The 25,596-nt window shown below is 43.7% G+C and overlaps 1 protein-coding gene across 3 annotated transcripts; it reads left to right on the forward strand.

The window, feature by feature from the left end:
* Positions 1 to 264: 264 nt before the first annotated feature.
* Positions 265 to 23,979, forward strand: GOLM2 (golgi membrane protein 2). Of its 3 annotated transcripts, none has more exons than XM_060755418.2 (11): positions 265 to 371; positions 5,771 to 6,150; positions 7,872 to 7,926; positions 8,044 to 8,146; positions 8,446 to 8,536; positions 13,257 to 13,401; positions 13,639 to 13,719; positions 15,148 to 15,243; positions 17,528 to 17,695; positions 19,819 to 19,986; positions 22,324 to 23,979. In XM_060755418.2, exons 2-11 carry the CDS (start codon positions 5,824 to 5,826, stop codon positions 22,392 to 22,394), a joined length of 1,305 nt encoding a protein of 434 aa, XP_060611401.2. In that variant the 5' UTR covers positions 265 to 371; positions 5,771 to 5,823; the 3' UTR covers positions 22,395 to 23,979. The 3 variants fall into 3 exon arrangements, with proteins under 3 accessions (XP_060611401.2, XP_060611403.2, XP_060611402.2); XM_060755419.2 differs by having other exon boundaries at positions 267 to 367; XM_060755420.2 differs by lacking the exon at positions 19,819 to 19,986.
* Positions 23,980 to 25,596: the final 1,617 nt, after the last annotated feature.

Raw genomic sequence — 25,596 nt, forward strand, 5'->3', positions numbered from 1 at the left:
AGCAGACCTCTATCCCTCACGGCTCCTTTCAAACCCCGTCATACGTCCGGCCTCTTATTATTCTTTCGAAACAATCCCAGAACCTTTTAAACCGTTACAGACCTCCTCGAGATACTTCTAAAAGGGGAGAAAAGGCGGCTTTAACCCGTCACCTTCTACTATTAGCTCAGCTCCTGTCAAATAAGCCTGAGCGCCGGAATCTCGCGAGACTTCCCGCGCGAGAGTGAGAAGAAGCGGAAGTACCCCAGCAGAGGCGGGGCTTCGTGGCGAGGCGGCTCTCGCGAGAGTTGGCAAGGCGGAGGAAGGCAACGCGAACGCGGAAGTAGTCGCTGCAGGAGCGTCGGAGGAAGGCGGTTGGAGCGTTGAGGCAGGTGGGCCTTCGCCTTTCATTATCCACAGGCATTCTAACTGAAAATAAAGCCCAAAGAGGGTCCTTTTGAGGCCTAGAGATGCTTCTGTAGGCCTCTCTGGCTCCTCCAAAGGCCAATTCCCTCATCTCCATGCTGAAGGACTGTGTTATAACTGTTTTGATTTTTACTCAGGCATGGGCCAAGTTGGGCCTTTCCTGCAGGGGGTTTGGACTTCAATTCCCACAATTCCTAACAGCTTCAGGCCCTTTCCTTTTCCCTCTCAGCCGCTTAAACCGCCTGCAGGAAAGGCCCAACTTGGCCCATGCCTATTTAAACTGATTCACATGTTTCACTCTATTCAAATATTTATGTGTTTTAGATTCTAAATCGCATTGTGTTTTGATGTTGTGGGTCGCTTTGCCTCTCCCTCTAAAAGATAAGTAAGGATATCAATCAAAATACTGATATTGAAGGGAACTCTTTTATTAGCTTACAGGTGAATCTTAAAAAGTCAGCCAGTCTCCTCTTAATAATATTACTCCTCTTAATAGTATTTCTCCTCTTAATAATAACTGTATTATTAAGAGGAGAAATACTAGACAAGTCAGTTCTTGTGGGTTTTTTCGGGCTATATGGCCATGTTCTAGAGGCATTTCTCCTGACGTTTCGCCTGCATCTATGGCAAGCATCCTCAGAGGTGAGGTCAGAAGAAATGCCTCTAGAACAGGGGTCCACAAACTAAGGCCCTCCAAGGTGTTTTACCCGGCCCTCACTCAGGGTCAACTTAAGTCTGAAATGACTTGAAAGCACACAACAACAACAACAACCCTATCTCATCAGCCAAAAGCAGGCCCACACTTCACACTGAAATACCAATAAGCTTATATTTGTTAAAATTATTCTTCATTTTAATTATTGTATTGTTTTAAAGTGTTTTTTGCACTACGAATAAGATATGTGCAGTGTGCATAGGAATTCATTCATGTTTTTTTCAAATTATAATCCGGCCCTCCAACAGTTTGAGGGACTGTGACCTGGCCCTCTGCTTAAAAAGTTTGAGGACCCCTGCGTTGCCGCAAGAAGGTCCTCCATGGTGCATGTGGCAGGGCTCAGGGTGCATTGCAGCAGGTGGTCAGTGGTTTGCTCTTCTCTACACTCGCATGTCGTGGATTCAACTTTGTAGCCCCATTTCTTAAGATTGGCTCTGCATCTCGTGGTGCCAGAGCGCAGTCTGTTCAGCGCCTTCCAAGTTGCCCAGTCTTCTGTGTGCCTGGGGGGAGTCTCCCATTTGGTTATTTATTTATCGTGTCATCAGCAACCATATCATTGTGTTACAATTCTAACAGAACAAAACAAACACAGAGATTAAAAAGAAAAAGAAAAAAAACACACAGATTTTGCAAACTTGGTAGTTGGTTAAATGTCCTTTGACCAGTATCTGGCCACTTGGAGTGCCTCTGGTGTTGCCGCAAGAAGGTCCTCCATTGTGCATGTGGCAGGGCTCAGGGTGCATTGGAGCAGGTGGTCAGTGGTTTGTTCTTCTCCGCACTCGCATGCCGAGGATTCCACTTTGTAGCCTCATTTCTTAAGACTGGTTCTGCATCTCATGGTGCCAGAGCGCAGTCTGTTCAGCGCCTTCCAAGTCGCCCAGTCTTCTGTGTGCCCAGGGGGGAGTCTCTCATCTGGTATCACCCACGGATTGAGGTTCTGGGTTTGAGCCTGCCACTTTTGAACTCTCGCTCTGTCACAACAGTATCTCATTTTTACAGTGAACAACAACCAAACCCATCTGCCTCCCCAGCCTTTGACTTTGCCCTCTCCCCCATGACAAACTACTTCTTTCCACCCTGATTAAAAACAATAAAAAGGGCTTCTTTTCTTATGTCAGTAGAAAAAGGAAACAAAAGGAGGCGATAGGGCCTCCTCTTCGAGGAGAAGATGGGGCAATGCTGACAGGGGGTAGGGAAAAGGCAGAACTACTTAATGCCTTCTTTGCCTCTGCCTTCTCACAAAAAAAAGTCATCTTCAACCTCAGCAAGATGGAGTGGATGAGGGATTAGAGGACATCCAACCCCAAATTGGGAAACAAGTCGTCCACGATTACCTGGCTGCTATAAATGAGTTCAAGTCCCCAGGGCCAGATCAACTACACCCAAGAGTAATGAAGGAACTAGCGGAAGTCATTTCAGAACCATTGGCAATCATCTTTGAGAGTTCTTGGAGAACGGGAGAAGTTCCAGCCGACTGGAGGAGGGCCAATGTGCTCCCAATCTTCAAGAAGGGAAAAAAGGATTATTAAATGTCCTTTTGATCAGTATCTGGCCCCTTGGAGTGCCTCTGGTGTTGCTGCAAGGAGGTCCTCCATTGTGCATGTAGCAAGGCTCAGGTTGCATTGCAGCAGGTGGTCAGTGGTTTGCTCTTCTCCACACTCGCATGTTGTGGATTCCACTTTGTAGCCCCATTTCTTGAGGTTATTATTATTAACTTTATTTGTACCCCACTAACATCTCCCAAGGATTCGGTGCAGCTTACAAAGGCCAAGGCCCTCAATAAAACAACAGCATAACAAATACAACAATAAAACTCATAAAGCGAACCAACAAACATTAAAGCAATAACAGTAAAACATTAAAACAATACATCATGACACATTTAAAACTAGGGCCAGGCCAAATGTAATGTCTAAAATTAAAAGTGCTGGACATGACAGGTTGGCTCTGCATCTCCTGCCAGAGCGCAGTCTGTTCAGTGCCCTCCAAGTCACCCAGTCTTCTGTGTGCCCAGGGGGGAAGTCTCTCATTTGGTATCAGCCTTTGATTGAGGTTCTGGATTTGAGCCTGCTACTTTGGACTCTTGCTTGCTGGGGTGTTCCAGCGAGTGTCTCTGTAGATCTTAGAAAACTATTTCTTGATTTAAGTCGTTGACATGCTGGCTGATACCCAAACAAAGGATGAGCTGGAGATGTCACTGCCTTGATCCTTTCACTATTGGCTGCTACTTCCCAGCGGATGTCAGGTGGTGCAATACCGGCTAGACAGTGTAGTTTCTCCAGTGGTGTAGGGCGCAGACACCCCGTGATAATGTGGCATGTCTCATGAAGAGCCACATCCACTGTTTTAACGTGGTGAGATGTGTTCCACACTGGGCATGCATACTAAGCAGCAGAGTAGCATAGCGCAAGGGCAGATGTCTTCACTGTGTCTGTTTGTGATCCCCAGGTTGTGCCAGTCAGCTTTCGTATGATATTGTTTCTTGCTTGATATTCAGGCTGTGCTTCTTGTAGATCAGAGCATGGTCCAAAGTGACTCCCAAGTATTTGGGTGCGCAGCAATGCTCCAGTGGGATTCCTTCCCAGGTAGTCCTCAGAGCTTGGGATGCATGTCTGTTCTTAAGGTGAAAAGCACATGTCTGTGATTTAGACATGTGCTTTTCACCTTATGTTGCTAGGTGACGTGGCCCTTTCGCTGGGAAGGAAGGGTGGAAAGGGAAGGAGGAAAGAAAGAGAAAAAGATGGGAAATGAGAAGGAAGAGTAGAAAGAAGTTCAAAGTAAAGGTTGTGGGACATTTATTTATTTACTATTTATTTACTACATTTATACCCTGCCCTCTCTCGCTCCGAAGGGGACTCAGAGTGGCTTACAAGTTATATGTACATACAATATATTATATTCTCAGCATAGCACAATATTAACATTATACAGGGTTAGTCAAAATGAATAGGCCAATAAGAAAATTAATTGTACCCGAATTGGCCTATTCATTTTGACTAACCCTGTATATTACTATATTGTACCATACCACTGTACTGTAATATTATTAGTAATATTACATGTAATATATTATTTATTTATTTATCGTGTCAGGAGCGAACCAAAACAGTTGTATTGCATTAAAGAAACAGACAAACAAACAAAACACATTGTCCTGGGAGAGCTCAGAGCCTACTCAAATTTATTTATTTACAGTATTTATATTCCGTCCTTCTCACCCCGCAGGGGACTCAGGGTGGATTACAATGTACCTATACATGGCAAACATTCAATGCCATAGACACACAACATATATAGACAGACACTCAAAGGCTATTTAACATTCCAGCTTTTCATGTGGGTAGTCTGGCCACCAGGGGAGCTGTTGCTTCACCATCCATTTGTGACACTGATGAAGTACTTCCTCATTCTTTGCATGCTTGCTGGACATTTTTATGGCCTCGTAAATTAGTTAAATTAGCCTCTCCACATAAGTGGTACCTAAATTTCCTACTTGACAGATGCAACTGCCTTTCAGCTGCAAAGTATTTTTAGTATTTAGTTTTTATCTTGCACATGTGGCCCTCTCATTGTTATATATTATATTATATTATTTTATTGTGTATTATTTTGCTTTATCATTTTTGTACTCATATGTTGTATGTATTTTACTGTGTTGTTATTGTGTTTTGGTTTTACTTTATTGTAATATGCTGTTGATCTTGGCCTCATGTAAGCCGCCCCGAGTCCCCATTGGGGAGATGGTAGTTTGGTATTAAATAAAGTTTATTATTATTATTATTATTATTATTATTATTATTATTAAAGGTCGACAGCAAGCTACACAAATTGGTCGGAAGCTCACTCTGACCTGGGCTGACTTCGAACTCATGACCTTTCAGTCAGTAGTGATCTTAATGCTGACTCCCAGCCAGCTGTGCCACAGTCCCGGTGCTCAAATTCACCATGTACCCCCAGAGTTCTAAATTTACCATGCAGGGAGCCATGTAGGACATGTGAATACCTAAAAAGCCTTACAGTGACTAAATATCACACACTCTACCAAGACGAGGTTAAACATATTTCCCTCAGAGCTGCTAAGACACAGATTGTCTGGAATTCCTTACTCACAAAGTCTATGCCCCTGTGGAGGAAATGAAATAGAAGCAATAGAACACATTTTATTGCATGCGCCTATTATACAGTGCAATAAATAGCCAGCTTTTATATCCAATCCTATCCCACATGACCAACCACTATGTGACACTATGTAATTTGAAAACATTTTCTGTTCCTGGTTTGAAAGTACAATTTCCTGTTTAATTGTGCACTCCTTACTTTGACAACAGTAACTTTACTCCAAAAAAGTTTTTTTTTTGTGTGACTGCCACAGACTAGATTAAATGGGTTGAGACTTGAGAGAGATTCATTAAAAACTAGAGCAAAATGTGCTATGGCAGGATGTCTCTCCCACAAAAACAAAGTTTTTGTAGTTTAATAAACTTCCCCCATGTTTTTGTGATAGAACCAATTAGGAAATGGCATTTATAACCCAGGAATAAAAATTGTGCTACATAGAGTAATAGTTCCCTTTCTTTGGGGTCCTATGCCCGCAGCTCCTTTGAATGTGAGTGCTGACTTTGCACTGTGCTCTCTTTTCCCCCCTTGCAGGGGGAGTGTCGTTGCAGGGTGGAGGGCCTTCCCCCTCCTCCCCGGCCTGCCTGATGGTGGGCTTTGGGGCCAACCGGCGGGGCGGGCGCCTGCCCTCCTTCCTCTTTGTGGCCCTTCTGCTGGTGGTGGCCATCCTGGCCTTCAACTACTGGAGCAGCACCACCCGGCAGACAGTGCTGCAGGAGGAGGTGGCCGAGCTGCAGGGGCAGGCCAAGCGCAGCGATGTGGCTCGTGGGCGGCTGGAAAAGCGCAACTCTGAGCTCCTGTTGCAAGTGGAGTCCCATAAGAAGTTCCTGGAGCAGAAAGAGGCTGACCGGAGCCACCTCAGCAGCCAGCTGCAGGCCAAGGATGGACAGATCCGCAAGTGCGAAGAGAGCAAGGTAAAGGCTTAGGAGAAGGTTTAGAGGGCAGGCCGATCAAGTTTGCAGATGACACCAAATTAGGAGGGATAGTTAATACTCCAGAGGACAGGATCAGAATTCAGAATGACCTCAACAGATTAGAGAGCTGATTGGCCAAAACTAACAAAATAAAGTTCAATAAGTGTAAGATACTATATTTAGGCAATCAAAATGAATTGCATATACAGGATGGGTGACACCTGGCTCCACAACAGAGTCACATCCCTCTGAGGAGTGGCTGGCTCTGTTTATCCTCAGAAGAAACTTTGGAGTCTTTGTGGACAACAAGTTGAGGATGAGCCCACAATGTGATGCTGTGGCTAAAAAAGCCAACAGGATTTTGGGCTGCATCAGAAGGAGTTTAGTGTCCAGATCAAGGGAAGCCATGGTGCCCCTCTATTCTGCTTTGATCAGACCTCACCTGGAATACTGTGTCCAATTCTGGGCAAAACAGTTCAAGGGGGAAATTGACTCTAAGTTGGAAGGGGTCCAGAAGAGGGTGACTAAAATGATCAAAGGTCTGGGAACCATGAATAATCCCTCTGTGGAGTGTGTGGGTCTGTTTAGCCTCAGAAGAAGTTGAGAGGAGACATGAGAGCCATGTAAGAGCTGTTCAACAGTGGAACTCTCTGCCTTGAACTCCAGTTGAGGCTCCTTTTTGGAGGCTTTTCATCAGAGGATGGATAGCCATCTGTCTGGGGTGCTTTGATTGTGCTTTCCCTGCCTGACAAGGGTTTTTTTTTTTACTAGATGGCCTATGCGGTCTCTTCCAACTAATGATTCTAAGGGGTTCTCTTCCTTTGGGCTGAGAGCACATTCAGTCTGTGGTGTGTGATTTTGGCCAGCCTCGCTCCCAGATGGTTGTAGCTTTGGTTGAAAGATCCTGGTTGGTTTGCCTTGGCTTTATTGTGGATGCTGCTCCTACTGGGTTGACCATCAAGTACAGACATTAATCAAGGGCCCTTCCACACAGCCCTATATCCCAGAATATCAAGGCAGAAAATCCCACATTATCTGAGTGTGGACTCAGATAACCCAGTTCAAGGCAGATAATGTGGGATTTTCTGCCTTGATAATTCTGGGATAGGGCTGTGTGGAAGAGCCCTAAGTCAATTGTCTAGCTCATTAGTGTTATTGAGAGCATAGTGAAAGACACATGTACTCCCATTTTCAAATTCTGTCAAAGACTTAATGCTCCAGAACACATTTACTTTGCTAACTGCAGTATACCTGTAATCTGGTTAAACAAAGTGTTGAAGATTTTAGTTTTATCTTGTAAGCTGTGTATAGAAACCATGGGTATAAATAACCCTTGGGGCACTACTATTGTGTTACACAGATTCATTAGATTGGTGTTCCTGGCTACCTAATAAGAAATGAATGTAGAAGAATGTCAATATTTATCTTTTAAGTCCTACTAGTGGATTTAAGTTGGTTTTTTTCTCCAGTGTGATGATGTGGCTACCACTTCATCACACTAGGAAAAAATCCACTTAAAATCTGGTTTCTGGCTCCTGCAGAATTCTGGGGTTTGTAGTTTAGGGAGGAGCCTTTAACAGCTAAACTACAAATCACAGAATTCTGCAGGAGGCAGAAACTGGATTTTAAGTGGATTTTTTTCTCTAATGTGATGAAGTGGTCATTCAAGAGACTTATATCTTGTAATCTGAGTCCTTATTTATTTTGTATCTCCTTTCCAGGTCAAGCTTCAGAACAACATATCATACCAAATGGCAGACATCCATCGCTTAAAAGGTAAGAAGTTCTGTCAAAGGACAAGGTGAATCTGCCTACCTCTCCTTCCCTGACTTTGGCGTTCACTTTGAAAGAGGTCTTTTCTTTAATCCCACTGACTGTTATGCTTTGGCTTAGAACAACTTGCTGAGTTGCGACAAGAATTCATCCGTCAGGAGGATCAGCTTCATGAATATAAGAAGAACAACACACAGCTTCTTAAACGGTTAGAGTATGAAAGGTGAGTGGGACAATAATATAATATTTTTAGAATCCTGTGGCCTTTGGGTGTTTGCTAGTCTCACAAACGTTATCATCCGTATCTGTGAACAGATTGTATCTTTAACGTTCTTTTGCCTCTGTCCCTCTGTCAAAGGAGTAAGAAGAAACAGTGTGTTGTAGGGCAACTAAACCTGGTCAGTGGGCCAGAGTATACCTTTTCCCTTACTAAATGCCACGGAAAGGGAGTCCCTATGAAGCAGTGCGTTTTATCATTACTAGGCAAATTTGAAATACTCTGACTTGGCTGTCTTTTACCAGTTTCCAGTGTGGGCAACAAATCAAGGAATTGCGAATACAACATGAAGAGGATATGAAAAAACTAGAGGAGCAAGTTACACAAGATCAAAAGGTATATTCTGCTTATATTCTGCTATCGAGCACAATTCAAAGTGCTGGCTTTAGCCTATAAAGCCCTAAACAGTTCCAGCCCAGCTTACCTGTCTGAACGTATCTCCCTCTATGAACCTTCTCGTAGGTTAAGATCATCCGGGGAGGCCCTGCTCTCGGTCCCACCTCCCTTGCAAACATGACTGGTGGGGATGAAAGACAGGGCCTTCTCAGTGGTGGCCCCAGAGCTATGGAATTCCCCCCCCCCCAATGAAATTAGATCCACCTCCCTCTTGGCCTTCAGAAAAAAGTAAAAACTTGGCTATGGGATCAAGTCTTTGGGCAGTAAGCAATACAAGGAATGACCAGGGATTATGTGCAATTGACATTTGATATTTGGAATGCCTTGGACTACGGTTTTTTGATTATGTGATTTTAACAATTATATTAATATGTTTTTAACTCCATGTCTTAATGACTAAATGTTGTTACATTTTTATGATTTATAGTTCTATATTATTGTTGTTTTGTGTTAGATTTCATATGTGTCTAAGGCTTTAAATTTTGCCACAAATATATTGGAAACTGTTTTGAGTCCTCCTTGGGGTGAGAAAAGCGGTATACATGACTCGGCAGCTCGCTGTGAAGCCTTTGCTCAGTTCTTTGCAGACAAAGTCGCTTTGATCCGCTCTGGTCTGGATACCATATTAACGGCAGTCTCTGAGGATGTAACACGAGCATCTGCTTGTCCTATTTTGATGGATTCATTTCAATTGGTTCAATCTGAGGATGTGGACAAGGTGCTTGGAGGAATGAGAGCTACCACATGCATCCTAGACCCCTGCCCATCCTGGCTTCTGAAGGAGGCCAGAGGGGGATTGGCCGAGTGGGTGAAGGTGGTGGTTAATGCCTCCCTTCGGGAAGGCATATTTCCAGCCAGCTTAAAGCAAGCTGTGATAAAACCGCTGTTGAAAAAACCATCACTGGACCCCACTCAATTCGTCAACTATCGACCTGTTTCCAATCTCCCCTTCTTGGGCAAAGTCCTGGAACGTGTGGTGGCCTCACAACTCCAGGCATTCTTGGTAGACACGGATTATCTGGACCCGGCACAGTCTGGCTTTAGGCCGGGGCATGGTACCGAGACAGCTTTGGTCACCTTAGTCGATGATCTGCGCCGGGAGCTCGACAGGGGGAGTGTGTCCCTGTTGGTGCTGCTGGACCTCTCAGCGGCCTTCGATACCGTCGACCACGGTATCCTTCTGGGACGCCTCGCGGGAATGGGTCTTGGAGGAACTGTTCTACAGTGGCTCCGCTCATTCCTCGAGGGTCGGTCTCAGAAGGTGTTACTGGGAGACTCCTGTTCAACCCCACAACCTTTGTCTTGTGGGGTTCCTCAGGGTTCAATATTGTCTCCCATGTTGTTCAACATCTACATGAAGCCGCTGGGTGAGATCATCCGGAGTTTCGGGATGCGATGTCATTTGTTTCGCAGATGATGTTCAACTCTGTCACTCGTTCCCACCTGTCACTAAGGAGGCTGTCGAGGTCCTGAACCGGTGCTTGGCCGCTGTGACGGTCTGGATGGGGGCGAACAAATTGAAATTGAATCCAGACAAGACAGAGGTACTCCTGGTCAGTCGCAAGGCCGAACAGGGTATAGGGTTACAGCCTGTGTTGGATGGGGTCGCACTCCCCCTGAAGACGCAGGTTCGCAGTTTGGGTGTGATCCTGGACTCATCGCTGAGCCTGGAACCCCAGGTTTCGGCGGTGACCAGGGGAGCATTCGCACAGTTAAAACTCGTGCGCCAACTGCGCCCGTACCTTGGGAAGTCTGACTTGGCCACGGTAGTCCACGCTCTGCTTACATCCCGTTTAGACTACTGCAACGCTCTCTACGTGGGGTTGCCTTTGAAGACAGCTCGGAAGCTCCAATTAGTCCAACGCTCGGCAGCCATGATACTAACTGGAGCGGAGCGCAGGGAGCACACAACTCCTCTGCTGCACCAGCTCCACTGGCTGCCGATTTGCTACCGGGCTCAATTCAAAGTGCTGGCGTTGGCCTTTAAAGCCCTAAACGGTTCTGGCCCAACCTACCTATCCGAACGTATCTCGGCCTATCAGCCCACCAGGACCCTAAGATCTTCTGGGGAGGCCTTGCTCTCTATCCCGCCTGCTTCACAGGTGCGGCTGGCGGGGACGAGAGACAGGGCCTTTTCTGTGGTGGCCCCTCGGCTCTGGAACGCCCTTCCCATGGAGGTAAGATCAGCCTCCTCGCTGATGGTATTCCAAAGAAGACTAAAAACTTGGATGTTCAAGCAGGCATTTGGTTAATTCGGTGCAATGAATGTGTTGATTACGGATTGGTAATATGGATGATGCAATTGGACCACGATTTTAGTTAGGAGATGTATTGGATTGTGATTTATGTGTAATATTGTGTATTATGTTTTTTATGGTTTTAATTGTATACTGTGCACTGTATATTTTGTTGTAAACTGCGTTGAGTCGCCAGTTAGGCTGAGAAACGGCGGTATACAAGGACAGTAAATAAATAAATAAAATACAAGTGAAGTAAATAATAAAATATTATTTTATTAGGTGGGTGACAGCATCGCTAAAACACATAATCATCTAAAACATTCTATAAAATACACATATTAAAACATATATCTTAAAAGACAGAACAAAGATTAAACAGAAAATGCAAATGATTTGTGTTTAAAATGTGTCTGGGTGGGCCTGCTGGAAGAGATAGAGGACTTCAAATGGTTTTAAATTCTTACAGCTCATTTAGCTGTGGGAGCTCTTCCAGTACAATCTTGAGGGGGGCAATAAAAAGTCATCTGGGTGATGGTTGCTAGTTGGATTTAGGCTGGTTGGAGACAATGCAAAACCCAGAGGACCTTGGTCTTAAGGGGGTGGATTGTAGGGGAGAAGGCAATCCTGTAGGGTAGCTGGACCCAAATCATATAGGGTCTTAAAGGTTAAAACCAACACATTGTACTTTGCCCAGAAACAAATTGGCAGCCTGTAGAGTGACTTTAGAATAGGGGTGATATGCTCAATCCTAGATGTTCCTGTGCCATATTTTGAACCAGCTGGAATTTCCGAACTTGGTACAAAGGTGAAAAGCCCTTGCAGAAACCCAGCCTGGAGGTGACCATCTTTAGGTCCTCCAAATCTAGGAAGAGGCGCATCTGGTGCATCAGCCGAAACTGATGATAAGCACTCCTGACCATCGCCTCTCCTGGGCTGACATTTGTAGAGACAGGTCCAGGAGCTCTTGTCCGAAGCTGTGGACATAGTCTTTCAGGGGGAGTGTAACCCCATCCATAACTAGCTAACACACCCCCACCCACAGATTAGGCCCCTTGATGGCAAACACCTCTGACTTGTCTGGATTCATTTTCAATTTGTTTGTTTTTTCATCCAGCCCATGACCTCCTCCAGGCATTCATTCTGAGGAGTCATGGAGAAATATATTTGGGTGTCACCAGCATCCTCATAACACTGTGCCCCATGCCTCTGGATGATCTCTCCCAGCAGTTTCATGTAAATATTAAAAAGCATTAGAGACAGAATAGCAACTTGTGGGATGCCACATACCAGCTCCTTTTTGAGTAGCAGCTACCCCTAAGCTCCATCACCTGGAATCTGTCTGAGAGATAAAACTGGAACCATTGCAACATAGTGCCCCAATTCCCAAACCGCCTTTAAGGCATTTCAGAAGGAGATCATATCAAAAGCCACAGAGAGGTCTAGAAGCACCAACAAAGACCCCCACCCCTTGTCAGAGTTAAGACTAAGATCATCCTCTAAGGCAGCATTTCTCAACCTGGGGGTCGGGACCTCGGGGAGGGGACCGTCAAAGACCATCAGATACATATATTTCGGATGGTCTTAGGAACCCCTTAGGAGCCCTTAGGAGCTGAAGATCTCTCAGCTTGTTCTTCTCTTCCTTTTTGGAAACAGATGGCGATTCCTCTCACCAAAAGCCCTCTTCTGCTGTTATTGGCTGGCCTCTCAGCCAAGGGGAGGGTTGTTTCTGAGACTCCAAGCAGGGAGGGGAGAGCAGCCGTGCTAGGTGCATGGCAGTGTAGTGCACATGTGTGGGCAAGGGAGAGTGTGTGAGGCTGGAGGGAGGCTCACGTCAGCAAGTCCCTTCAAGGTATGGGGGATCTGTGTGCCTAGTTTGGTTCAATTCCATCGTTGGTAGAGTTCAGAATGTTCTTTGATTGTAGGTTAACTATAAATCCCAGCAACCACAATTCGCAAATAACAAAATCAAAATTCAAATGTGGGTGTATCAGGTATTTGTGCTAAATTTGGTCCAGTGAATGAAAATACAGCCTGCATATCAGATATTTACAGTATGATTCATAATAGTTGTAACATTACAGCTATGAAGTAACAACGAAAATAATTTTATGGTTGGGGGTCACCACAACATGAGGAACTGTATAAAGGGGCCGTGGCATTAGGAAGGTTGAGAAACACTTCTCTAAGGCGGCCATGACAGTCTCATTTCCATATCCTGCTCTTGAAGCCAGTTTGAAATGGGTCAAAGAGGCATACAGTATTCAATTGCCTTGGATGTGGGTCATGGCCTTTCTCCTTTAATCATGACGTTGGCTGCAAGATATGAGAATATTTTCCTTGATAGTTCAGTGTGACGAGATTTCTGTCTGGCACAAAGGTAGAGAAGCTTTTCTTTCCTAAAGCTGTTAACGTTTCCATAGGCATTACGCAGGAATCTGCCCAGTAATGACGTTGAGGTGGGCCTGAGCAATAACCTGACCATTTTGAAGACAACTCAAGAAGCGGGCGAAAGGGACACTGTTAAGAACGAAGTGCCTTCGGTCAACAATATCTCAGATGGCAAAGGTCAGTCTGGTTGCAGCTGTGCTAAGATACCAGTAAAGCCATTCTCTTTCAAAGTAGGGAGTGCTGGCATTGCTGGCACCTCTGTTCACTGGGTATTATTACCTTGAAGCAGTGGGATTTGTTTTCTGTGAAAGAAATGTGATCCAACGCTGCTATTTCTGTCCCTGTAACAAATCTGAAATCACTGCGAACTGAATGTAAAGTGCAGGAAGGAGAAATCTCCTGTTCTTTCAACAGAGAAAATTAAACTAGGAGATGATGCAGGGATGCCCGGAGTAGAAGAGAATGACCCTGCCAAAGCTGAAGACACACTCACTGGTAAGCAACAGTATATGTTTTATTATTGTTGTCGTTTCTCCTGGAGCTGAGGGAGCCAAGGACAGTATCAATATCTCTCTAATCTTATATATAAGGGACATCGGTGTATATCATAGGATTTGAGCCTCCATGGGTTTTGCTATCCCTGGGGTTGTCCTTTAAGACTGGTCAGAAGCTTTAACTAGTCCAATGTGCGGCAGCCAGATTGCTAACGGGAGCAGCGTATAGGGAGCACACAACCCTCCTGTTGTGCCAGCTCCACTGGCTGCCCATTTGCTACCAAGCACAATTCAAAGTGCTGGCTTTGGCCTATAAAGCCCTGAACAGCCCCGGCTCAACTTACCTGTCTAAATGCATCTCTCCCTATGAACAACCACGTAGGTTAAGATCTCCTGGGGAGGATCTGCTCTCAATCCCACCACCATTGCATGTGCGACTGGTGGGGATGAGAGACATCTTCCAAACAAGTGAAAACTTTGCTTTGGGAGCAAGCATTTGGCCCAGCATAATTATCTGTGCAATACAATTGGAATTGACCCTGGATTGATGAATATGATTATTTTATTATCTGTGCACAATAGTCATCTCATGTTTACATATGTTGCTTAATGTTGTTTTAAATTGTTGTTTAATTGCTTTTAATTGTTGTTGTTTGGGCATGGAATAATGCCAATTATGTAAGCCGCCTTGAGTTCTCTTCGGAATGAGAAGGGCGGGATAAAAATGTCGTAAATAAATAAATATCCGCTGTGGGTCCAAACCCTATCAGATACTGAAATCCACTGTATTTTATTTAAGGGGTTTGGTTTTAATGTTCTTGGGAGTCGAGTGTGCCCTAATTGTTATAGCTGTGGCACAACTGAACTGGTCCCTTGTATCCACAGATTTAACCATCCAATATTGAAAAAAAGTTTGGTTTGTATACCTTTGAGATATATCTATATACTCAGGGTCACATAAATATTTCTTGGGCAAAAAAGGAATCACAAGCTGAAAAAGTGTAAGAAGCCCTGTCCTAAGATGACATCCATTTAAAAGGAGTGGTGCAGAGGATTGATCGAAATGATGGATGCCACACCTGAACTGCTGGATTTATTTTTGGCTTCTTAGTATGCACTGACTTGAATTAGCTACCACAGCTAGAAATAACAATGCTGTGGAATTGTATAACTCTTCACAGCAATCAAATTCCTTCATGTGCTGTGGTGGTTAAAGCCTTTTGAGGTCTAGTGGTGAGTTCAGTGGACGTTTGTGGGAGTAGGACTTATTGAATTGTGTCCTAGCATGAAAGCCTTTTCATTTTGTGTAAAAACGTAGAAGAGTGCTTCCCACCAGCACAGCATCATTTCCAAACAAACCAGTTCCAAGTCCTGAGTGCTCAATAGGATATGATGAGTATTGGTTGTAACGTGGATTTGTTTCGTGTAGTTCTGAAGAAGCCATTTGTTGATTCTGAGAAGCTGCAACATCAGCCCATAGGAGAGCTCCCTACGGAAAACCCTCACGCCCCAAACCTGGCTCAAGGTGAGAGGCTGCTCTGAACTAGCTGCGTTGTTTATACCTGAATTTCTTTTAATACTAATAATATTTATGAATTGCTGCCTGCTGTAAGGCCGCCCTGAGTCCCCTTTTAGGGTGAGAAGGGCAGAATACAAATATGTGAAATAATAATAAATTTTAATATTTGTATATTTTAAAAATAGACTGAAATGCTTTTAATGTAAGCCACTTTAAGTCTCCTTTTTGGAGAGAAAAAGTGGGATATAAACCAACACAATAAGGATAATAATGACACAATACGACGATTTAAAGATTGAGCTGCAAAGACTCTGGCACAAGCCAGTCAAGGTGATCCTAGTGGTGATTGGCACACTGGGTGCAGGGGCTAATGACCTTGGTCTGCACTTAAAAACAATTCACACTGACAAAATTACCATCTCTCAGCTGCAAAAGGCCTCCCGACTTGGATCTGCATGCATTATTTGCCGATACATCACACAGTCCTAGACGCTTGGGAAGTATCCAGCGTGTGATCCAGTACAACACCCAGCATAGTCATCTTGTTTGCTGTGTACTAATATTGTTGTGTATCAAATAATAACAACAACAGGAGACAGGACGATTATTAGTTCAGTTGAAAAGGATGTGGCAAAGGTGCCCCCCTCTTCAAGACCTTTTGAAGTAAGCATCATAGAATTCTGGAGTTGGAAGAGATCACATGGGTCATCTAATCCAACCCTCTGCCATGCAGGAAAAGCACATTCAGAGCTGTTGAAAAGTCTCCAAGGAAGGAACTTCCACTGAGGCAGAGATTTCCAGTGCTGAACAGCTCTTACCGTCAGGAAGTTCTTCCTAATGTTCAGGTGGAATCTCCTTTCGTGCCGTTGCTCCTAGTCTCCAGGGCAGCAGAAAACGAGGCTGCTCCGTTTTCCTGATCACATCCTTTCACATATTTATACATGGCTATTGTGTGTTCTCTCAATCTTCTTTTCTGAGGATAAACATCCCCAGCTCTTTAAGCAGCTTCTCAGAGGGATTCATGGTCTCCAAACCTTTGATCATTTTACCCACCCTTTTCCTCTGGACACATTTCAGCTTTTCAATATCTGTTTTAAACTGTGCTGCCCAGAATTGGACACAATATTCCAGGGAAAGAGGTCTAACCAAAGCAGAAGAGAGAGGCACCATGACTTCCCTCAGTGTAGACACTACACTCCTTCTGATGCAACCCAAAATCTCATTGGCTTTTTAGCTGCTGCATCACACTCTTAGCTCATGTTCAATTTGTTCTCCACAAAGACTCCAAGCTCTTTTTCATTTGTAACTCTTTTGTGGAACCAAGCTTCACCCATCCTGTATCTTTGCATTTCATTTTTTTTCCTGCCCAAGTGTAGTATCTTACTTTTGTCCTTGTTGAAATTCATTTTGTTAGTTTTGGCCAATCAGCTCTTTAATCTGTTATGGTTGGGAATCTGAGAAGCATCCTCTTTCACCCTCTCCAGATGGGAGGGTCCTCCCAGTTCCTGTTTTGCGTTCCCAGGTTCACGAAGAGATGGGGGGGGGGCAAGGATGGCTTTCTGCCAGGTACTTCCTTTGGACCTTCTGTGGCATAATGTAAAAATAAACCATGTGTAGTTCACGTCTGATCAGCCCATACACTGCCTTGCTAGAGAAAGAAAATCTGAACAATGAAGTAGTTTACTCTTCGTAGTTCAGAACAACATATGTGCACTGTGGTCAGTTGCATCAACTCACATAATGTCCTTTTATGAGAAATTTAAAATGGTCTTTCTTTGTCCATGTGGATAAACTCCTTCAGCAGCCCATGAAGCAAGGGCACACACCAAATTCTGTCTCTCTCTGTTTCACTCTGCTTCTCTCCAAACACCTGCATAGCTCGAGCCTGAACCAAAGTAACCAAAAGTCCCAGGCTCAACCAGCTCCCTGCACAAAGTCCGACCAATCAGCTTAGTGCATCTTGTTTTACAGTTGACACACACCCAAGCTGATTTCTTGCATGCTCCAAAACGTTCTCCCATCTTTCTCAAGGAAAGAGGTGCAAGAAAGAAAGGAGCAGCCTGGTAAGACAGTGGCAGAATCCCTTTCCCTCCATTTACTACCTTGATTCTTGTCCCTTTAGTTGAGAAATCACCCCACAAGTGAGACGAGGAGAGGGGATGGTCGTAAAGCCAGTAAAATCCCACTAAAAAACCTTTGGAAGGATGACCTGGGGTTCTGGACCCAGGCTGCTGACCGCCTGTCTGTCAAAAGTCACCAAATGCAACTCCTTGGATACTTGTTTCTGCAGATGTCAACAACCAGGATGGAAACGCAGATGTCGCAATGAAGCAGATCCCACCAAACTCTCTTCATAACATAATGCCTGTCCAAGTGCTGGATAACCAGAAAGCGGAGAAAGAATTCATAAAACAACCTTCCAAGGACAGAGTCGCTGACTTCCAGAGAATGAAGCAAAGTAAGTTATCATCGAGGCACCAGGAACTGATTATAGTTGCAGGTGTGTTTGTGATGAGTCAACATAAATTGAAAGCTGCATGGAATAGCGTGAAAATACCGGTTTATAACCCCACTAAAACTGAAGTGCAGACAAAGCATGCCTGAAGAACCACTGTGGCAGATATTTTTTAGGCAGCTTGAAAGAGTTTGAGATACGGAAGAAACAAATCGGGGTCCTTATGGATGTTTCCCGGAGCTGAGGAGCAACACAATACTTGCATATATATTTTTCTATAATGCAAAGCTTGGCCTTTCTGGGGAGAGCAATCGATGGTTTGATGTAGCTTCTAGGGCAGAAAGCAGCACTGAGTTTGATAGATTTCATGGTCTTTGGAGCAGGTTCTTCCTAGATGACTTGCAGGATGCTCACCATAAGAACAGTGCTGTAAAACCCAAATAATGAGAAATATAACTGAGCACCATAGGAACGGGACTAGAATGAATTAATGGAAAATGTAAGGTATGGAAGGGTAGTTCAAAATATTGTACTGGAGATCTCTTTTTCTAATTTGAGGAAGGTTGAAGAGTATGGGTTACAGGATGTGGGAGAAGTTAATATTAGAAGTGTCCACATGGAGGTTTGCACCACTTTAACTTATTGTCCTTTGCTGGCTTTTGTCATCGTGTATGGCACAATTGTGATTACCTGTTCTGTATATTAGGAATATGTGTGGTTTCTTGAGAGCCAGTTATTCTGGAATGAAGAAAAATGAGTTAATACTGACTTACTGTTGCCTACAAGACATTGGTACACAGATTTCAAGAGGTTTACTGCAAAATGCAACCTTTGAATATCAGCAGATTTCAAAGAGGGGAGTGGGCATCAGCACTCTCTTTCCTGCAAGTCTCAGTTCCTGCCAGTTGCTGAGGAGAGTAAGGCTGAGGAATTGCTTTTAAATGGCACAATTCACATTTTTAGTTAATAGACACTTTGAACTCATTCCTTGAATATTTGCGGATCAGCACAAAAGAGGACCTTGCTTTTTCTCAAAGAGTTACTGGTTTTCGTTTTTGTTTTAGTTTCTGAAAGTACGCTTCTGTGCAAAGTATTAAGGCTGGTAGAGGTTGGTGCAAGCTTTTGGAGTGTCTTCGGTTTTTTGTTTTGTTTTGTTTTGTTTTTTCATCCCAGCAGCAGCTCTGCCAGCATCTCCTAAGTGTAAGACATGCTGGGGAAATGCCTTTCGGAGAGCCTTTTCACTTCTTACAGTGGCACTAACTGATAACTTGGATCAGGCTAACTCATGTATGGAAAAACTTCGGCCCTCCAGGTGTTTTGGACTTTAACTCCCATCATTCCTAACAGCCCACTGGGAGTTGAAGTTCAAAACACCTGGAGAGCTGAAGTTTGCCGATGCCTGGCTAACTTCATCGGCCTTTGTCATAAAAGCTTCTGGATCCTTATTTTCCAAACGTCTTGGCAATTTCATCATATTCTAGAGGAAAAAAAGTTTTTGTTAAATACACTAGGATCCTATCCTGTTGCTCATGCTGTTAACAGCTTTGCGCAGATTGGGAATATCAGGCTGTTAGATTAAAGCTGCACTTTGCTGTACGATTTGCTTTGCTTTGCTTGAGCGGACCCCTTGAAACGAGAGGCTGTTTCCCTTCGCCTGAAGAGTGTGGATCTCCCTGTACCTTCACATATACCTTCCAGTCACAGTTAACCTAGCCACACTGGTTTATGGTTAAACGCTTGTGCCCTCTCTGTCCTCATTGTGGTAGCCATGGGCAGAAACAGTATTTATGTATTTACCCTATTTATATTCCACCTTTCTCTACCCAGAAGGGGACCCAAGGTGGCTTTACATATAGGCAACTATTCAGTAGTCAATCATTCCAGCATTGCCTCTGAAAGCAGATGGGAGACCCAAGCAGAGAGGGCCAAAGGGGAGTCCCAGATGCTGAAGTGGAGCTCAGTGCATTTCTGTCCGCAGACGCTCTTCCTTCCTTCCTTCCTTCCTTCCTTCCTTCCTTCCTTCCTTCCTTTCCTCCATCCTCTTTCCATCCTCTTCCTCTTCTTTCCCCGATGGCCTTACCCTTTCCTCCTTGCTTCTGACTGTACATCCTCTGCCTACTTCACAGGCCGGTTCTTTGATGAGAATGAGTCCCCTGTTGATCCGCAGCATGGCTCTAAACTGGCGGATTATAATGGGGATGATGGGAACGTGGGTGAGTATGAGGCAGACAAGCAGGCTGAGCTGGCCTACAATGAGGAAGAGGATGGCGATGGTGGTGAAGAAGACGTCCAAGGTGAGCTTGGGCCTGGTCTCCATCCCATACGCATAATTCTCCCATGTCATCACCACATCGAATGACATGTGTGTGCATTTGTGGTGTTTCACCCTTTGGCTGTTCTGCGAATGGGCAGAGGAGCTCCAGCGTGTGTTGTCTTTGTGTAGCAGTTTAGTCTGAAGTCTACAGATACCTTTGGCTTTCTGGGGGTCTTCTCTTTTTCAAAGGAGGGATGTTATTAATTCTTGCATGCGGCATGAAGGCGCTGGCTGTGATGAAAAGGCGGTGTGGTTCAAGGGAAAGTGTTGCAGCGCTTTCTCTTTTCCTGCTGCTGAGCACTAACATGGTGGCTGTCTTAGGTCTTGTAGTCGTATGAAGTGGAAGGGCTATGTCTTGATGCGGAGCGCATGTGGATCTGGTAGACCGAATGCTGAGCATATTTCATAACCATCGCAGGTTGATTCATATCATAGGACTGCAGCTCTCTTGCTTGCCTGGACATCCTGAGTGCATGGCGCTTCCTAACACCTTCATTTCTCTGCTTTGCTAATATTACGGACACAGTGGGCCTCCCTTGCGCAACATCTGCATTGTGTGTGTGCACCTGCTCCATCTCCCACTTTGCATGCACTTTGGTGTGGCATCCTTCATTGTCTGTCTGCTACGGCAGGTGCAGCATCATTTCCATCCAGGCGTTAACTGTGTCTTGCAACAACTGGAACAAAAAGTGTCTTCTTTGCAGGGAAAAGTGACAACAAAATAGCTTCTTGAGAGATCCCTTCTAAATAGCATAAGAATTGAAATGGGACAGATTTAATGTATGCCTTCTCCATTCCCTTTCATGAAATGAGATGTATCCCTGTGCAGCTCCCAATCATTTCAGTGCAAAAGAATGTTAAAAAGAGTTAAAATTTTAAACAAAAGTTGTATTCTTTGACATTTACCCTCTCAGCTTCAGAAGAAAACAAAGATAAGCTTCCCCTGAAGGAATCCTGACAAGAAAACCCTGTGATAGGTTTAGAATAATAGAATCCTAGAGTTGAAAGAGACGTTGTGGGCCACCCAGTCCAACCCCCTGCCAAGAAGCAGGAAAATCACATTCAAAGCACTCCTGACAGATGGCCAACCAGCCCGTTTCAAAGCCTCCAAAGAAGGAGCCTCCACCACAATCTGGGACGGAGAGAGAGTTCCACTGCTGAACAGCTCTCACTGTCAGGAAGTTCTTCCTCATGTTCAGGTGGAATCTCCTTTCCTGTCATTTGAAGCCATTGTTCCGCATACTAGTCTCTAGGCGAGTAGGAAACAGATTAGCTCCCTCCTCCCTATGACTTCCCCTCACAAATTTATACATGGCCATCATGTCTTCTCTCAGCCTTCTCTTTTGAATGCTGAACATGCCCAGCTCTTTAAGCCGGTCCTCATAGGGCTTGTTCTCCAGACCCTTGATAATTTGAGTTGCCCTTCTCTGGACACATATCTTAGGGTAGTCAACAACATTCACATAACAACCGCAAAGGGATGGGGGAAGTCCTGATGTATTCAATTTAGTTTTGTATAGCATGGACAGAGAAAATTGTTACATAATATTAAACATAGGAAGCTTATTGAAATTCCACATTTGGAAGCCAAGGTGTTGTGTTGAAGCATTCCTCATTGCACTGTGTAACATTGTTGATTTTTGTTCCTGGATTATAAATGTCATTTCCTATTTGGTTCTATAATTAAAACATGCAAAACGGGAGGAACATTTTGCTCTAGTTTTTCAATCAATATCTCATCATCAAGTCTCAACCAATTCAATGTAGTTTGTGACAGCCACAAAAACAACAAAGTTTCTGGAGTAGAATAACGACTTTCAAAGTAGGTAAAACTCAAGTTTGTCCCCTGACATTAAGTCCAGTCGTGTCTGACTATGGGGGTTGGTGCTCATCTCCATTTCTAAGCCATAGAGCTGGCATTTTCTGCAGACACCTCTAAAGTCATGTGGCCAGCATGGCTGTATGGGGCGCCCTTACCTTCCCACCAGATTGGTACCTATTGATCTGCTCATATTTGCATGTATCCAAAATGCTAGGTTGGCAAAAGCCGGCAAACTTGCAACCTTTCTGTCGGCAAGTTCAGCTGCTCAGCACTTTAACCCAGTGCGCCACTGGGGGCTCCTTCTGTACAATTAAACAGGAAGTAACACTTTCCAACCAAGAACATGTTTTTTTCCAGATTTTGTCACATAGTATTATTTCTTTCATGTTAACAGTTAGCTTATACAGAGGGGCAATGGGGGGAGAGTTTGTGTTGTGGATTTCTAGTCAACTTCCTTAGGAAAATATAATTCTGGCCTGTTTCCCTTGATTGCAGATGATGAAGAACGAGAGCTTCAGATGGATCTTGGTGACTATGGAAAGCCGCACTTCAATGATGTACTTTAGAGTCTAAATTAACTTTATCTGAGGTATCCTGGGAGAGGAGGAGAAGAAGAAACGAACACCCAAAGCAATCTTTCAGTATTTACTGTAAAGGACTGAAACGAGAAACAGCCATGAGCATAAATACAGCTATTTAACATTAAGAAGTGGAAGGAGAAGGTAAAAAAATGTCCATGTATATAGTTGGTTCTGACCATTTGCAAACGTAGTGTAGAAGACTGTTGGTTTTTCTACAAAACAATGATGAGCCTGAATATGGTGGTAGAGCAAAGCCCAACTAACTATCCTGGGTCAGGCGTCCAGACTGTTCCTTACCTGTAACCCTTGAATTAAGAAGTAACCTTGCAGTGTAACTTGCGTCGACCTATTTCCGAAACGAAGCCACTTTGTAAAACTGGAGAACTTGTACAGTTTGTATCTAACATACTTTTAACTACGCCATTGAAGAAATAATTGTACAGATGGGACACCCTTTGATACAGTGAAGTATTTCATCCACGCAAGGACATTATTTTTCTCCTGCGATTGAAAACATTTCCATTTCCTGCGATGGAAATATTACATTTCCAGGAACATTTCATTTTGAAAAGTTGGCTGAGAAACATGTTTAGTGCTTTATGAAGGAATGTTCCTTTAGAAACGAGGAAAGTCTATGTGACGGTGCAACACTGTACATGAATACAGTGAGACACCAGAAGAGTGATAAAAAGTTACGCATAGTGTCAAACGTGTCGAGATAATTAGTCTCGCATTACAGTGTAAACACTATAACCAGTATTTCCAGCAAAGAGTTAGAAACATTTTATTTTCCAAGAAATTTACAGCCGTTCTGATTGTATGCAGTAAGAGCTGAATCTATTGGCAAATTCTAAATTAATGCCTGCGTGAACCCTAATGTATTTTGAGTATCGGATGACAGTTTCATTTCATCTTCGCTGCTGCCAGATGGATCATCCAGAACATGGGGGACGTTCTCTGTTTTTTCCTAATTTTGTGTGTGTTTGTGTGTGTCAAAAATGTAAGATGTCTTTAGGGCTGGTTCGGTTTCGTTTAGCACTTTTCTTCAGTGCCACAGAAATGGTTGTGTGCATCGACGCTCTACCCGCGACACACGATTCAACCCTCGCTCTAGCAATCAACAAAGGGCTACTGTGAATAATATGTATAGCTCCAACACGACAGGGTCGATTGTACTTCACTATTTCTGTACTCAGGTTAACGCTTGTGAAGAAATCCACAATCTTTTTATCGTAATTTAATGGCTCATGTGCATTGAAAAAAAAGAGGGATGCGTTTGCTGAAGAGCAGAAAAAGGAGGCCTTGATTTCTGGCTGCAGAAATGGAAGGTTTGCGCCTGGGCAATTGCTCAAGCTGGGAATGTTCTCACGGTTTCATCTACAAGTTATAAGCCTTCTTGGGATTCACACACAGCTCTTTAAAAGTAGTTCTTCCCATCGCCATCCGTCTTCAGTGTTGTACTTTGTGGAATTGACCAAAGTATGTGTGTACCCCAAGGTAGGTGTGATTTCATTGAGATGCTGCTGTTGAAATACATCATTTAATAGGTTCTAATAAAATCTTAATATGGTGTTAGTGTCCGTCTCTGTGCTACTTCAACTAGTAGAGTGAATAATGATGTTGGACAGGCATGGGCAAACTTCGGCCCTCCAGGTGTTAGGTATGCCAGGTCCGGTAGTCTGATAGGAATTCTGAGAGTTGATGTCCAAAATACCTGGAGGGCCGAAGTTTGCCCATGCCTCATGAAGGGCGTTATGAAAAATGGCCCCTCGTTGTTTTATTGCACTACGTGACACATTGATTTTTGTTCCTATGTTATATATGTCATTTCCTAATTGGTTAAAACATGGAAATAGTTTATTAAACTGCAATACCATTCGTCTTTGCGGAGGGACATCCTGCAGCACATTTTGCTCTAGATTTTCAATAAATATCTCATAAGAGTGTCAACCAATTCAACCTAGTTCTTGTGGGTTTTTTCGGGCTATATGGCCATGTTCTAGAGGCATTTCTCCTAAGGAGAAATATAGCCCGAAAAAACCCACAAGAACTGAGTGATTCCGGTCATGAAAGCCTTCGACAATACAATTCAACCTAGTTTGTGCCAGAGAAAAACAAAGTTTCAGGAGTAGAACAATTACTTTCAAAGTGAGGACCACACAATTCAGCAGGAAGTAACACTTTCAAACCAGGAATAGAACATTTTCCAAATTTTGTTACATAGTGTTGTGAGGCCCATCAGAGGGTGCAAACATTGTGTGGAAAATTTCTAATAATAATAAAAGTCGACTACAGATTACAAGTGTAGACTCTGCAAGGAAGCAGATGAAATGATGAATCACATCCTTAGCTGCTGCAGGAAGATTGTGCAGACAGACTATAAGCAGAGGCATAATACCGTTGCTCAGATGATGCATTGGAACAAATACCGTCTGACTGTGACAAAGAACTGGTGGGATCGCAAGCCTGAAAAAGTATACAGAAAGTGAACACTTCAAACTACTCTGGGACTTTCGAATTCAGACTGACAGGGTTTTGGAGCACAAGACTCCTGACCTCACAATCGTGGAAAAAAACAAGGTATGGATCATCGATGTTGCAGTCCCAGGTGACCTCAGAATAGATGAGAAGCAACTGGAAAAGCTGACATACGAGGATTTAAAAATTGAACTGCAAATACTTTGGCACAAGACAGTCAAGGTGGTCCCAGTGGTAATCAGCACACTGGGTGCAGTGCCTCAAGACCTTGGCCAGCACTTAAAAACAATTGGCACTGACAAAATCACTGTCAGCTGCAGAAGGCCACCCTACTTGGATCTGTATGCATTATTCACCAATACATCACACAGTCCTAAACACTTGGGAAGTGTCCGACGTGTGATTCAATACAAAAGCCAGCACAATGATCTTGTTTATGGTGTACTAATCTTGTGTATCTAATAATAATAATAATAATAATAATAATAATAATTTTTTCTTATCCACCTCTCCTTGAGGCAGGTTACAGCATAATTAAAACACATAAACATTGAAAATATTTTATTTACATATTAAAATGTATTTCGATAAAAATACATATAATGTATTTCTATAAAATACATATTACAATGCACAGAACAGTTTGTGGGACTGTGGTGGTAAGTATTCTTTTTTGTTTTTTGTCAAGGGACCTGGGCAACAGATGTCT

This window comes from Anolis sagrei, chromosome 9, assembly GCF_037176765.1.
Source record: "Anolis sagrei isolate rAnoSag1 chromosome 9, rAnoSag1.mat, whole genome shotgun sequence".
NCBI classification, from domain to species: domain Eukaryota; kingdom Metazoa; phylum Chordata; class Lepidosauria; order Squamata; family Dactyloidae; genus Anolis; species Anolis sagrei.

Coding starts and splice junctions, on each gene's coding strand:
- GOLM2 (XM_060755418.2), top strand. CDS start 5,824: ATGGTGGGCTTTGGGGCCAACCGGCGGGGCGGGCGCCTGCCCTCCTTC. Junction 8,147..8,445: donor AAACGGTTAGAGTATGAAAG/GTGAGTGGGACA, acceptor GTCTTTTACCAG/TTTCCAGTGTGGGCAACAAA. Junction 13,720..15,147: donor AGCTGAAGACACACTCACTG/GTAAGCAACAGT, acceptor TGTTTCGTGTAG/TTCTGAAGAAGCCATTTGTT.